The 14892-nt window shown below is 43.8% G+C and overlaps 1 protein-coding gene across 1 annotated transcript; it reads right to left on the bottom strand.

Annotated features, from left to right (window-relative positions):
* jam3b (junctional adhesion molecule 3b) lies at positions 1-13825 on the bottom strand. The gene is made up of 10 exons (XM_030745582.1): positions 13805-13825; positions 13088-13142; positions 12941-13009; positions 12732-12845; positions 11571-11723; positions 10793-10995; positions 5453-5552; positions 5167-5296; positions 4226-4280; positions 1-3179 (listed from the first exon to the last, which is right to left on the bottom strand). Exons 1-10 carry the CDS (start codon positions 13823-13825, stop codon positions 3144-3146), a joined length of 936 nt encoding a protein of 311 aa, XP_030601442.1. The 3' UTR covers positions 1-3143.
* Between the last annotated feature and the right edge of the window lie 1067 nt (positions 13826-14892).

Here is a 14892-nt window from a genome sequence, read left to right as displayed (position 1 = left end):
CTGGCAGCACAAATTCAGAATCCTCACCACACGCACACGCATAAATACAAAACACACTAAACACCTTCAGTGATATTAGAAGTGAGTTTTATTAATCACAAATAGAGTGGTTCTGAAATGAACAAAAAAAAAAAGGCTCCAAAAAGGCATTGACGTTTGGGTCAGAGGGCCGGGTGCAGACACAGTTCCCGCAGTGCTGGATCACTGCACCGCAGCCCTCCTTACACTGAAAGGCAGCAGAGTCAGCCTGCCAGTCTGCTCTCAGAACACCCAACCAGCCTACAGACACTCGCTCGATGGGACAGTGCCGGCATGTGTGGAGCTGCGCTGCAATAATTCTTCATTGTTTGTGAGCAAAACCTTGCATGAACTCTGGTTTATAAAATCCACATAAACAACCCCAGCTCCTTTAGTCTTAACCTCATCTGCCATTACCGGCCCTGCTGATCCACACCGGTGCTAACGGTAAGTAAGACGGTGTTTCCTGATGCCGGTCGTGTCCCATCATTTTAAACACAGTGTGATGAAGAACTAAAATAGCACAGAGAAGAATAAATAACATAAACAAAACAAAAAACAGAAAAAAATATCAGTATTGGCTAAATCGGTTTTTCCAAATGTGTTTAGGGTTTATATTGAAACACCATAGATGCACTAACTGAAGTTTTGGGCCAATCACTGAAACGAAAACCAGAAAAAAGACGTCATAAACCAGAGCTCAAGCTACGGGTATCAATCTTTTTTTTTTTTCCTAATAGTGCTATATGTCTTTACTAAAAATAATCCCCACTATATATAGGCACTATTATTTTTCATTTCTACTTCAACATGTATACACCTTCAAATCTATTTTCAAAAGCTATTTACAAATTTGGAGATATGTAAAGAAGGGAAGTGGAAAATGGTGATGTCATCATTCCTCTCAAACGCCATGCTTGTGGTTAAAGAAGAGGGAAAAACACTGTGGCTGCGTCGTAGAAGGTACAGGTGGGAAACTGCACTAGTCTGAAGGCTGAAGGCACTTAAGAGGAATGAACTATGCACAGATGAGGAGGTGAAACTTCAGAATCTCACCATTATTATGCAACAGGACTCATTTGTGACCTTATTTGGGCTGATAGTACATGCTGCATCTCGGTTCCCTAATGCAACATAATAGACTGGGCAGCGCTGCTGTGCAAACGCCGGGCAGATCGTCTCTACCACGACTGATAATTGGTTAACATTTGACCGCGTTTCCTGAAGAGAAAACACCGAGCACAGCTGAACAAGAGATAGCTGCATGAATACTGATACATGTCAGCTGCCTTTAAAACCCTGTTAGAGCTCAAATAAGGCGAAAAAAAAGGAGAAGACTGAGGGAGAGGACAGTTGGTGCTGAGTGCTTTTTAAAAACTGCCCCAACAAGCTCCTGCTCACGTGTTCTGATACAATGTTACCCTTCTTTCAGTCTTACAAATGGAAAGAGTTTCATATTGCCTCAAACAGGAAATATATATATTTTTAAAACGTTTTATCACTTTACATCATCTTGTGAAAGAAGAGCAAAAAAACCCCAAAAAGCTATTTACAATTAGTACAAGCGATAACCCTCCAGACCCCGAGCAGCTGAACCTCACTGTGACACTGCTGTCAGGTCAGGCCTGCTCACCTTCAGCTCTGCTCAGGAGACTGAGAACAGAACAAGCTTCAGAATAAGCTGAAAGCTTTGTTTGTTCTCTCCATTTAAAACATCCAGTCACTGAACCCAGGAATGAACCAGGTGTGTCGTCACGTCACGTGTTTCTGCTCTGCTCTCCGCCCGCTTCAGCCGAGCTTTTAGTTTGAACAGCGGCTTTTATTGTGAATACAGAATCACAATGCTGAGTGACTGAGACACGTTTGAAATGTGCTGCTGCACATCTGGTGAAATCACAAACGCTGTTTTGAGTAGGTGTGATCAGCTGGGACAGAACGCAGCTGTACCCGGGGTCAAAGTTCACTCGGAGTCCCATAAAAACACTATCCGAGCATGTGCTCTGCCTGACTGTCGTCCTGTGGATTTGGCGCATTGGAACTTTGGTAGTTTAAATCACCTGATAACAGCTTTGCTCTGCTGACCAGGATGGAGCCGTTTTTCTCTCTGGAGGCTTTTACTTTGAAAAATGTACCATGTTTACTTTCTTTCAACAGTCCACAATCATTTTTGTCTAGCTTCTTTTGAGTCTGGAAGGTTAACTTACAAACCCTGTATTAATATTACTATGATTAATATAGTGAAGTACTCAACAAATATATGACAGCAAAAACTATCCCGACAGCAACTTCAATATATACAAGATTAACAGCAAGCAGAGAAGGACACTTAAACCAAGAAAACGCAGCACTGATTGTGTACAGTGTTTCACAGCATCTGGCACTCTCAGAACATCTTACTAAGACTATCTACAAACATCAACATGGAACTCAGTCACGACACAGCCTGGACAATCCCAGCCGACAAATTCAATATGTAAGACCGCCGATCGGGGAACACGTCGTGATATGCTACTACGAGTCGCTTTTCATCTTTCTTCTGAAAAAGGTGTAAATGCTTACAACTTTATGCAGAGTGGTTTGTGTTACATCATTTTTTTTTTTCCACAACCGTCCCAAAGAAAACATGTTAGTCATTTACAAATACTTAAAAAAGTAAACCTTTATATATAGGCATTTTAAAATATATTCCATCAAAAATAGTCTGACAAATTTTAACAGTAGAAAAAGAAATGTTATATAAATGACAAAAAGTTTGAAACTGAACGTTTCCAGTAGACGGGTGTCACGATCGACCGACTGCGGAGCAGAGACTCGTCCTGTTCTGGTGGACAGAACAAACTGTTTTCCGCCTCCTTCAGTGTTTAAAAGCATGCAATCACTGTAACAGAAGAACTACATCATTTATAGCAAAACAACTCAGTCGAGGGTAATAAAGTTAAATGGTTCTCAGTTCCTATGCACATACTATTTTTACATGTTGTGAAATGAAATGCCACCACCTTTGGCAGACTTTGTGAAGTTGGATTCCCGGCGTGCTGAGAGGTCGGAGCAGGAACTGTGGCAGCTCGGTGGTCGGACAGCGTGGAGGGCAGACCCGTGTGTCACAGCAGCACTCATTGTCTTTTTTAGATCACAAATGACGACTTGTGTCGGAAATCCCCCTGCAGACAACACACAGCCCGACAGGACGCAGCTCATCTTTAGTGCATTATTACTCAGTACCGGAGACCCATTCTTTCCATGCTTCTGCTCCGGATCTGTGTTTGCTTTGACATTTGGCACAGATCTGAATGTTAGCATTACGTACTAGAATTACAAAATTAACACGTTTCCCAAGCAAGGAAAAGCAGAAGGGATCATAAAGACTAATTTATTGACATTTATATAATTTCTAGTAAAACAAACTCTTTTAGTGTGCTACAACATCATCGATACCTGCTATGAAATGATGTTCAGTGCTGCTGAACCTCATACGAAGTTTGAACTGAACTTTTGGAAGGTTCTGCAAAAGGTAAATATGCTGCTACTCTGGCCTGTTAGCTAACACTGATTCCTGCAGTGACGAGGAGGCAGAGAGGCCCTCTTTTCTTTGTCACAGGGCAGCAACAGGATTCTAAACATTTGGGTAACTGTTACCTTCAAACCTTTGCAGAGCTGGACTAAATGCAGCAGCGTAATCACCACCGTCAGCATACAGCTCACTGTGGCTGCAGCTGCTTCTTCCAACACCCTCAGTGCAAAATGCCCACAGGGGGACTCTGAGAAGGGAGATCTACCAGGCAGTCATCTTTTAATTTCATTTATTCAATTTTTGAATTTAATGAAATTTAATAAATGAGCAATTGTTTTAGCAACTATTTTAATCATGAATTATTCACAGTAATAAACATTTAATGGTTCCAGGTTTGCAAATGTGAGAATTTGTTGCTTTTCTCATCTTGCATTAAAATATATTAAATATTTGGGGCCCTTTTGACTTTGAAAACAAAAATCTGATTTGTGCTCTGACATGTTTCCAAGGGTGCATCATATCAGACTGTATCAGTACTGAGCCCCTCATTTCTTTATATTTTGCTTCTCAGGAGCAACAGTTCAGTTTTCTGAAGGTCTTTTTAGGCACGCTGTTACTAGCAGCCTTATTTGTTCCAGTTTCTTTAGTCGAATCTCTGAAGAATGCCAAAGATAACACAGACGGACATCTACTAACCTCATCCTCCGTCCTGACGTAGTCCACTCCATCTCCTTTAGCTGGAACTTTGTAACTAAAACACACAAAGCACTTTCAGTTTTATGGGTGACATGCTGAAGAGGTGCCGCTCAGGGGCAGTGTTGGGTGTAATGCAGTCCAAGTTACTGCATCACATTACTTTAATTATATTTGTCAGTAACGCAGTAATGCACATGTTATTATACTAAACTCAGTAATGACATTACGGTTACAATTATGTCGTCACTTGCACTACAAAGAGTCTTCAGTTATCTGCACACTGTGGAAAAAAAAATCAAACATGCTTTTTTTCTTCCTGCATCAGCTGATTTCAGCTCATGTGCTGGAAGGAGGAAAATGGGGTGATCTGCAGCTTCTGAGGAGTGGAGATATGGACATTACTTTTATTTTTATTGCATGAAAGGACAAGAGTGCAGTGAAATGCAAACTGCCTCCAGGACAGAAACAACTGCATAACTCTGCTCACACAACTTCAGCTCTCAGCGAGCATCTGCACAGACAACCAGAGCCTGATCTTCAACAGGTAACAAAGGCAGTGAGGAGCAGGCGGGCTGGCAGCATTGTAGCCTCCGTTTCACCAGTGCACGTTTCTACAGCAGATTCACTGGGCCGATCGCTTTAAAGTCTCTCTAGGCTGGTTTTCATCTTTGCGCTGTGTTGTCAGTTTCATGTTCATACATTAAAAACTCAAAGAAAGATTGTATGTGTGTCCTCATTAGGATAGAGATGCATGTCGGTGTGTGGAACTGTTGCCTCAGGCTTATATTGTTAACTGGTAATTATATGAGAGTACGTTTCAGGTCAATTAATGTATCAAGTAGTGTAACTAATTATGGGTAGTGGTCTTTTTGTGAGTAAAGACCCCAACGCTGGTCAGAGGAATATTAATCATGTGAATGGGAGGCGGTCTGGACTCTTACTTGTTCCCCGTCTGCTTCTGGCTGGAGAAGTAGCCTTGTTTGTAAGCACAGCAGATTCCCACCGTTATACATAAGAGTACAACGACCACCACCAGCACTCCCAGGATGATCCCCACAATGTCAATATCATCTGTGGAGGTCGAAAGGGGAGCGAGAAGTTAAACACTGATGTTTGGATTCAATTCAACTAATCTAGTACATAGTGCAGTATTTATATTCAATAAAAACAAAGTATTTATTTCCAAGCTGAACAGGTGATTTAACAGTATATCTGTGAGATACTTACACACTTCCATGTGCTGGGCTGCACACTGAGTAGATCCTGCATCATTCTGTGCTCGGCAAAAGTACTCGCCCGCATCTTCTTTCCTGACTGCGATGAACTTCTACACGAGACGAATCACAGACATCAGCTTCACGAAGTTTTGCTCACTCAGTATTTGCATGCAGACGTTTCACAACATACTGGATGATTCTGGTTTTATTACTTTTTCTTTACATTGTTTTAAACAACAAATGTAGGCGAGCTTAGCTGCACAGAGGCAGGATGTAGGTGCTGTTAGTATGGAGGGAAACAACTGTACTGACAGTTACTGTGAGCAGAGAGGGAGAGACATTTACACCAGATTTGCATTTGCAGTTACAGACACGGCACCATTTGGATAAACAAGGTATGTGCTTAGCAGCGCACTTTGGAAATATTAGATTAAATCATCTGGGATTTAGTGAAGGAGGGAGTTACAGAGCTAAAAATTACACTGTATATAAAATATTCACCCCGGTCATGCTGCCATCAGTCTCCCATAGCAGGGAAACTTGAGGTATTGCATTTAAAAACTGCATGAAGCAGTCTGCAGGCTCTGTGCAGTGACTTTGTTTGTATATATTAGGTTTAGCTCTAATTTTGGACTTTATAATTCCGCCTGCTCTGTGTCATATCACGTATGACAGACAGACTCTTTTTAATATCAGAATACAGCACTCTGGCTGTATTCTGACACCTTTTTCTCCCGACCCGACTTGGCCTCGGGAGATACTGCGTTTCCAGTGGGCCAGCTCAAACAAAGGACGGACCAGGTCACGGACAAGGCCCCGAGGGAAAAGAGCCGGCGTAAGAGAGAGGCTGAGGCGCAGAGCGCACCAAACGCCACTGCCGAGCATCCTGTTGGCTAATGTCCAGTCACTGGATAACAAGCTGGACGAACTCAGGGCCAGGATACAGTTTCAGAGGGACATAAGGGACTGCAACATCATCTGTCTCATGGAGACATGGCTGACTCCCCTCATACCGGACCACGCCGTACAGCCGTCGGAGTTCTTCAGTGTTCATCGCACGGACAGAACGAGTGAGTCTGGAAAATCAAGAGGAGGAGGTGTGTGCCTAATGATTAATAACAACTGGTGTGACAGTAGGAATGTTGTCCTTCTGAAACAATCATGTTCACCTAACCTGGAGCTCCTAACCCTGAAATGCCGTCCCCACTACCTGCCCCGCGAGTTCACTTCGGTCATCTTCAGCGCCGTCTATATTCCACCTCAGGCGGACACAAACACTGCACTATCCGAGCTACATGAGGCTATTTCCACCTATCAGGCTAACCAGCGTGATGCGGCTCTCATCGTAGCCGGGGACTTTAACAGTGCAAACTTGAAAAAGCTGATACCGGAATTGATTCAACACATCGACTGCCCCACCAGAGGAGAGAGGACCCTAGACCACTGCTACTCTCCATTCAAAGAGGGCTACAAAGCAAAGCCTCTTCCGCCTTTTGGGAAGTCTGACCACACCTCTGTACTTCTCATGCCGAAATACAAACAACGGCTCAGGCAGGAACCCCCTGCTGTGAGAGAAGTGACACGGTGGTCTGATCAAACAGAGGCCGCTCTGCAGGGTGCGTTGGATTCAACCGACTGGGACATGTTTCGCAGCAGCGCGGGCGGAGACATCGAGGAGTTTACGGAAACTGTTGTGGGATTTATTGGGAAAGTTGTTGAAGACACTTCACTTAGGAGGACCATCAGGACTTTTCCCAACCAGAAGCCGTGGGTGGATAAATCTGTCCGCGACGCCCTGAGGTCCCGCACCGTTGCCTACAACTCCGGCCTCGCCTCTGGGAACATGGAGGACTACAAGGTTGCATCATACAACGTCCGCAGAGCGGTGAAAGAGGCAAAACATCGCTACGGTCGCAGACTGGAACAGCAACTACAACAGTCTGACTCCAGGGGACTGTGGCAGGGACTACGCACCATCACGGACTACAAAGCACCACACACACACCCGGTGAGTGCCGACGCTTCTCTGGCTGATGAACTCAACATCTTCTTTGCGCGCTTTGAGTCGGGAAGCCGACAGCCCGCTGCGCTCCCGGCCGGAGGGGCGGAGACACTCACTGTGACGGAGCGCGACGTGAGGAGGGCGTTTAGACGTGTAAACACCAGGAAAGCGGCTGGACCAGACGGTATTAGCGGACGTGTCCTTAAGACCTGCGCTGACCAGCTGGCACCTGTGTTTACACTGATATTCAACCTCTCACTGAAACTGTGTGTGATTCCCACCTGCTTTAAAAAGTCCATCATAGTCCCTGTCCCAAAGAAACCACACCCCAGCAGCCCCAATGACTTCAGGCCCATAGCACTCACCTCTGTGGTGATGAAGTGTTTTGAGAGACTCATCAAGACATTCATCACCTCCTCACTGCCCACCACCCTCGACCCACTACAGTTTGCATACCGGCCAGACAGATCCACAGATGACGCCATATCCTTCCTCCTCCACAAGACCCTTTCACACATAGACACTGGTAAGGGGAACTATGTGAGAGTGCTGTTTGTAGATTACAGCTCAGCATTCAACACCATAGTTCCCTCCAGGCTGGTCTCTAAGCTGCTGGACCTGGGCCCATCCCTGTGCAGGTGGGTTCACAGCTTCCTGACCAGCAGACCACAGGTGGTACGAGTGGGTCACCTCACCTCATCCTCCCTCACCCTCAACACTGGATCCCCCCAAGGCTGTGTGCTCAGCCCTCTGCTGTACTCACTGTACACCCATGACTGCGAGGCCACGTCAGAGTCCAACGTCATCATCAAGTTTGCTGACGACACTGCTGTTGTGGGACTAATCTCTCACAATGAGGAGACAGCCTACAGGAGAGAGGCCTGGAGAACTGGTGCCAGGAGAACCACCTCCTGCTCAACGTCAGCAAAACAAAGGAACTGATCGTGGACTTCAGCAGGAAGCAGCAGAGGGACTACCATCCACTTGTCATCAGTGGTGCTGAGGTGGAAAGAGTGGACACCTTCAAATACCTGGGAGTGACCATCTCACAGGACCTGTCCTGGACTCATCACATAAACATCACTGTGAAGAAGGCCAGACAGCGTCTCTACCTCCTCAGGCGGCTGAGAGACTTCAAGCTCCCACTCAAGGTGCTCAGGAACTTTTACACCTGCACCATTGAGAGCATCATGCGTGGGAGCATCACCACCTGGATGGGAAACTGCACCAAGCAGGACTTCATGGCCCTAAAAAGGGTGGTTCGTTCAGCTGAACGGACCATCAGAACCACCCTCCCCAACCTGCAGGACATTTACACCAAGCAGTGCAGGCTGAGGGCCATGAAGATCCTAAAACAGCCCAGCCACCCCGGACACTCTCTCTTCTCCCTGCTCCCATCAGGCCGGCGTTACCGCTGCCTGAGGGCTAAGACTGAAAGGTTGAAGAAGAGTTTTTACCCACAAGCCATCCGTCTGCTCAACTCTGCGCCCTAACTGGACCATTATTGCACAATGTAAATATTATAATTTAAAAAGTGTGTATAGTGTATAGTATATAGAGTATAGTGTATAGTGTGAATTACTTTTTTTTATTTTTATTCTTCTTATTTATATGTGTGTGTATATAAGGTTGCAGGTACAAAATACATTTCACTGTGCATTGTACTGTGTATAACTGTGCATGTGACAAATACTATCTTATCTTAAATATGTGAAAACAGCTACATTAGGTGCAGGAGATTATCACAATGACATAATCAAAACATTTAAATCAAACCCAAACAGAATTTAACACCATTTAATTATTTTTGAGACAAGAACCACCACCCTCTCACGATTAATGATAATATAAAATAAATGTAGAAGACAGAACATTACAGCCCCATTTCATAAGACACCCTTCAGCAGACATATTATTACCTTCTGCTAAAGTATTCTGGAGGCCTTGTCCTAAACCTTTATCCAAATAGTTTAAGTCACCCCTGAATGAGTAAAGACTTCATAAATATTCCAGCAAAAATATGTTTTCAATATTAACAATGCTTACTACATCAAAACAATTTTAAGCATGCTGTAAGAGATTGACATTATACAATTATATTAATAATTATAGTATTATGTAATTATATTATTATAATTACATTATTATACTTATAAAGTAATATAAGGTATTCACATCATATTATACTCATGTGTACAGGAATTTTACTACATAATGCACCCATACTACATAATCTGCTGATATCAGTGCATTATGTATAACATCACTATAATCATAAGGCAACCATGTTGTTTACATTTGAGCAATATTGCTGAGCAGTAGGTATGGCTTTCATATTGCTCAATGATGAGTCACAGCCTTTACTGTCTATGGCCATGAGTCATCCCTGACACAACGTGACAGACAATGCTCAGCCAATCAGAACTGGCATCACAGGCTAATCAATAAGGCTGATGTTCCTATAAACAGACTGGATCTTTACCTACAAATCTGGGATTCCCCAGTTTCTCACTATCAGCTACAGCCAGCTGGTCAGTAACTGGTCAGTTGCTAGATATGAGGAATCCCCACTTTCTCTATTTCAGTCCATAATGGCAGGTATAGCCAATCACACAGCACAATATGATCACATGATTATATGCCAATCAGGTATGAGGAAGCATGTATTATGTATTAGCATGTATTATCATAGCATTAGCAGCCTGAAATCTGTTCACTCCCCACTTGAGATATACACAAAGTGTACTAAGTGTACAAAGGGTACTACCTTTATATTACATAGGAGGATTAAAAAATGAATTTAAGGTATTTTAACCTGTGTATATGTAAACACTGAATTAGTGAAGTATTACAAAAAAAAAGAGTATATCCAAGTTTCCAGAAAAGATGAATCTGAAACTTTTCTTACTGAAAAAACACTATTAAATGCAACAGCAAATCTAAACTATTTCACCAATTCCAATCTCTACATCAGTTGGCACCATTCCTTTCCCACAGGGAGGAGCGATAACTGTGTTTTCAAGGAGCACTCTAAAAATAAGAAGACAAGAACAGGAGAAAAAACATTCCCTAAACCTCCTTAGTTTACAGCGCCGACATGCAGTATGTTCACTTAAAGACAAACAGTGTGGTGTGTCACATCTTAGCTGTGCTGCAAAGAAGGAGAGAATAGAGGAATGTGCAAACGAGGACAGCAGATTCCCCTCGTGGCTCAAGCCCTCTCACACCATCAACCGTCTCCCCAAAATATCTGTCCCCACCCCTGGGCGTCAAGCCATCGTCCCTGCTGCCCCGCCCTTGGCGCTCATGTGTGCCCTTGTCTAAACACATGCGCACACACATACTGACCAGAGTTCCTGTTTCTGCGCTGAGCGTGTATGAGGAGTTGAAGAACTTGAGGCTGGTCTTTGGGTCATCAGGCAGCTCCTCCTTGTTCTTAAACCACTTATACTGAGACTTGGGGAAGCCCTCCTCCTCCACACAGCTCAGCTCAGCCGACTTCCCAAAGGGCACCGATTTTGGGACACTGCATTTTGGCACAACTGGCTTCACTGTGGGGAAACAGAACATATTGTGACAGTCACTGTAGTGAGTCTTCATGTAGATCAGTTTTTCTGTTGTTTAAGCACAACAGTGATAAACTGACACAATCCACACAGTGATGCTGGCCTCATGATTGACTCTGAAGATTTAAAAAAACCAAACAAAAAACCAGTGTCACCCTGACCCCTGCCAGCCTTGACAGGGAGTGGATGGGAACATGATTTTTGACCCATGCCAGAAAACGCCACCAAAACACGCAGCACGTGCTTTCTTTAGCAGATGCAGTTTCAGAGGTTTCCTCTTATAGCCCAGAACATGCCTTTGCAGCTGGGCAGGTCTGGTCATAACACATCTTCGTATGTATGCCAAAGGGTTGGTGCGACCTACAACACGGTTTCATCTTACAGCATCCAACGTGTGAATCACTGAGCGAGGTCTCTCTTTTGAGGGCGCAATAATGACTTGTTTTCTCCGTTTAGAATCATATTTCACATATCTGTGTCTTATCAGTAGTTCCATATGCATAAAGGGCATAAAAACACCTAGAGAGAGATTAATCAGTGATACGGGTAAGTCAGAGTACCTCTTACAACCAGGTCAATCACAATCTCATCAAAGGATTTCTGGTCGTCTGCAGCAGTGACCTCACATCGATACTTGGCCGTGTCCGATCTTGTGGCATTGGTTATCAGTAACGTGGCAGGTTCTCTGATCACTGCTCTGTTCTCAAGGTCGCCTGCCAGAAGAAAAACACAGCAAGAATGAACATTTTTAAAAATATAATAAACGTAGCACAAAAAGTAAGAAAATTTGTGGTTGGTTGGTTAGTTCTTTGTTGGAACGATGCTTCTTGGCAATAAATCTTATATTGCTGGAAAGCCTGTTTATCTCCCCTTAAATGGAGCCACATTTGTGAGGAAAATGCATTTGTGGGTTGAGCAGCAGAGCTGTGTTGGCCCTGCAACAGGCTGGCGACCTGTACAGGGTGTACCCTGCCTCTCGCCCTATGTCAGCTGGGATAGGTTCAGTCCCCCCCGCGACCCTGAACAGTATAAGTGGAAGAGGATGGATGAGCAGCAGAGTTGAGTATGTGGTGCTGCTCCCATGAAAAACTTGCCAAATCTTCTGTGCCAATGCTAAACAGCTGATTCTGCTATTGACTCTTGCTTTGAGCTTCTGGTACCCCAGGCGCTGACAGTCAGAGCTGTCGTCATGTGTAGTGCTGTTCATTGGATTGGATGATTGAAGTCTGAAGAAACAAGACACATTGGCAATTTAACAGTTTATTCATTTAACAACCAGGTGCCTCAGTAGAATGTGGAAGAACCAAACAGAGCCACAACACCTCCTCCTCCTCCTGCAGGCAGGCCGCTCCATCCTCTCCACTCCCAAACTCTGGAGGTAGTCTCTGATAAGTCCCGCTCTGTGGGGGTGAGGGCTGTCATCTTGGAGTTCAGGTACCTGGGGGTACCAGAAGCTCCAAACAAGAGTCAATAGCAGAATCAGCTGTTTGGCACTGGCAGAGAAGATTTGGCAAGTTTTTCACAACCCACATACTCAACTCTGCTGCTCAACCCACAAATGTGGCTCCATTTAAGGGGAGATAAACAGGCTTTCAGAGTGGATAAAATTTATTGCCAACAAGCATTGTTACAACAAAGAAATAATTGACCAAACACAAGTTCCTTACTTTTTATGCTAAGTTTATTTAGAAAATATATACAGAGGACAATTTATGTATTACCTGAGATCTTCTTGTCAAAGTACACATAGCTTGGCCCCTCACTTGTTATTTTCTTCCATTCAATTCTGGGGTTGGTTGTAGAAATTGACTCAATCAGACATGATAGCTCAATTTCTGTGGATAGAGAGACAGGAAGTGATATGAGGACATTAATTAAACACTGATGACTGTTTTGCATTTTTGTGAGGGTATTTACTCAGAGCTCTTACTGTCAAACTCATTCGTCCATGGTGAGGCATTATTTGTATTCAGTACCACTGCTAACACGCTCAAGTAGCCTGCAAAACAAGAGGAAATAAGTAACATAACTCTCCAGACTCTCCACTGATGCAGTGATGACCTCATGCTATACGTACAATACCAGCTGACATCCACTGATGCCGGGCTTGTTTTCACACTCCTCGGGGAGGTCTGTAATGAGCTCCCTCATCTTAAATTACACTAACACAATTAAAGCGAACATAAATGTCAATTCCTGCAGCACTGTGATGATCTGAGCACACAGGCTATTTGGCCTCGTTCTGTTACTGTCCATCTTCCATTTTTAGTTGTGTTGGTTAAACCATTGTGTGTGTGTGTGTGTGTGTGTGTGTGTGTGTTCAGGGTGGGGGTGCTGTTTCTATGCACAGTGCAGGGAGGCATGTGCCCTTTTCAGGGCAAGCTCACCATGCCAGTAGGTCAACTGCCTGCCAAGCCCTTCTCTCTCTCTCTCTCTGAGCCTGATGATGTTGCCAATGTGGGACTAAAAGTGCAAAAGCACCCCAGAAATCTGTGCTGGTGTGTGATGGAGGGACAGGGCCTCGGAGGGGCCACTGCTGAACCGTTCTGACAGCCTTTGGTCAACAAACAAATTCACACAAAGTCATTTCCACATCAATGCGGACTTACGAGTGCGCTCATCAACACTTGCAGAGAGATAAAATAATGTTCTGGCTTGTGGATGCAGGATTGCCAAAAATCTATTTTTTACTGAACACATTGTCAAGATGCTGTTATCACATCTAGTACTTTGGCTCACAGTAAACAGGTCACACAGAGCCAGCAGATACAGTTGTGGTCAGAGGTTTACATACACTCATGGGTGTCATGGTCATTTTGGGCTTTCAATTATTCTTTGAACGGTTCTTTTTCCAAGGTGGACTGCATACATCTATGATAACTTTAAAAAACAAGAATTGGGTGCACAAGTTTGAATTCATTTTGGATTTTCTCTAGTCCACACAAGCTCAAATATGTACACTAATATTTGGTTAAATGTCCTTTAGCAAGCTGCACCTCAACCAGATGCTTTTGGTAGCCATCAACAAGCTTTGGCATATTTTTGGCTGGATATTTAGTCACTGTTCTTACACTGCAGTGACACATTTCAGCTGAAAGTGAAGGTATTGGTTTTGGAGCAGGGGCTTCTTTCTTGGTCGGCACCCTCTCAGCCCATAGTGATGTAAAACTGGCTTCACTGTGGACAGTGACACTGGTGTTTCAGCACATTTAATGGCAGGCTTGAGCCTCGGTGATTCTTGGGTTGTTCCTGAATATCCGAACCAATTTCCTCTCATTTGAGGGTGACATTTTGGGTCTTCTTCCAGATCTTAGCAAAGTGCTGACATCCAAATAACTTGAAAAGTCAAAAATTCATATGATTGGGAGGGTGTGTCTAAATGTTTGACTGGTACTGTAGTTTGAACTGATGATCCTGGAATCTGCAGTTGTTTATGGAAATCTAAAATTCTTCTTCTTAGATCTTCGCTGAGTTCTTTGGACTTTCCCATCGTCCTGTCAATCCAATGAGTGCTGTCAGACAAATCCTTTTTATGCTGACACAGAGAAACTACCAGTTGAAGTCAGTCACGAAGAGCAGTTAAAAGGCCTTAGCCTTGTAGAACCTTCAGCACCACTTATTAAAAGGTTTAAGTGAGCGTATGTACATATTTGAGCCTGTATGGTTTAGAGAAAATCCAAGATCAATTCAAACATTTGCACCCAGTTCTTTTTAAAAGTCATTAAAGATGTATTCTCTACAATCATTCCAGCCTGGAAAAAGAACAGTCCAAAGACATCATTACCAGGACATTCATGAGTCGATGTAAACTTCTAACCACAACTCAGAGGTAACCTGGACTGAGTCAGCGTGAAACCCCACCCTTCCTTCCCTACTGGCTTA

Source organism: Archocentrus centrarchus, chromosome 14, assembly GCF_007364275.1.
Source record: "Archocentrus centrarchus isolate MPI-CPG fArcCen1 chromosome 14, fArcCen1, whole genome shotgun sequence".
In the NCBI taxonomy this organism is placed as follows: domain Eukaryota; kingdom Metazoa; phylum Chordata; class Actinopteri; order Cichliformes; family Cichlidae; genus Archocentrus; species Archocentrus centrarchus.
The sequence above is the reverse complement of the archived record's forward strand: the minus strand, read 5'-3'. Positions and strand labels throughout refer to the sequence as shown.

Bases quoted from the DNA above. Each gene is read 5' to 3' on its own strand.
- jam3b (XM_030745582.1), bottom strand. From the start codon at position 13,825: ATGACCATGACACCCATGAGT. The intron at 13,143-13,804 runs GTATGTAAACCT...AGCTCATTACAG, and splicing joins TGACCATGACACCCATGAGT to ACCTCCCCGAGGAGTGTGAA. The intron at 5,553-10,792 runs GTCAGTATGTGT...CGTCTCGTGTAG, and splicing joins GCGCAGAAACAGGAACTCTG to AAGTTCATCGCAGTCAGGAA.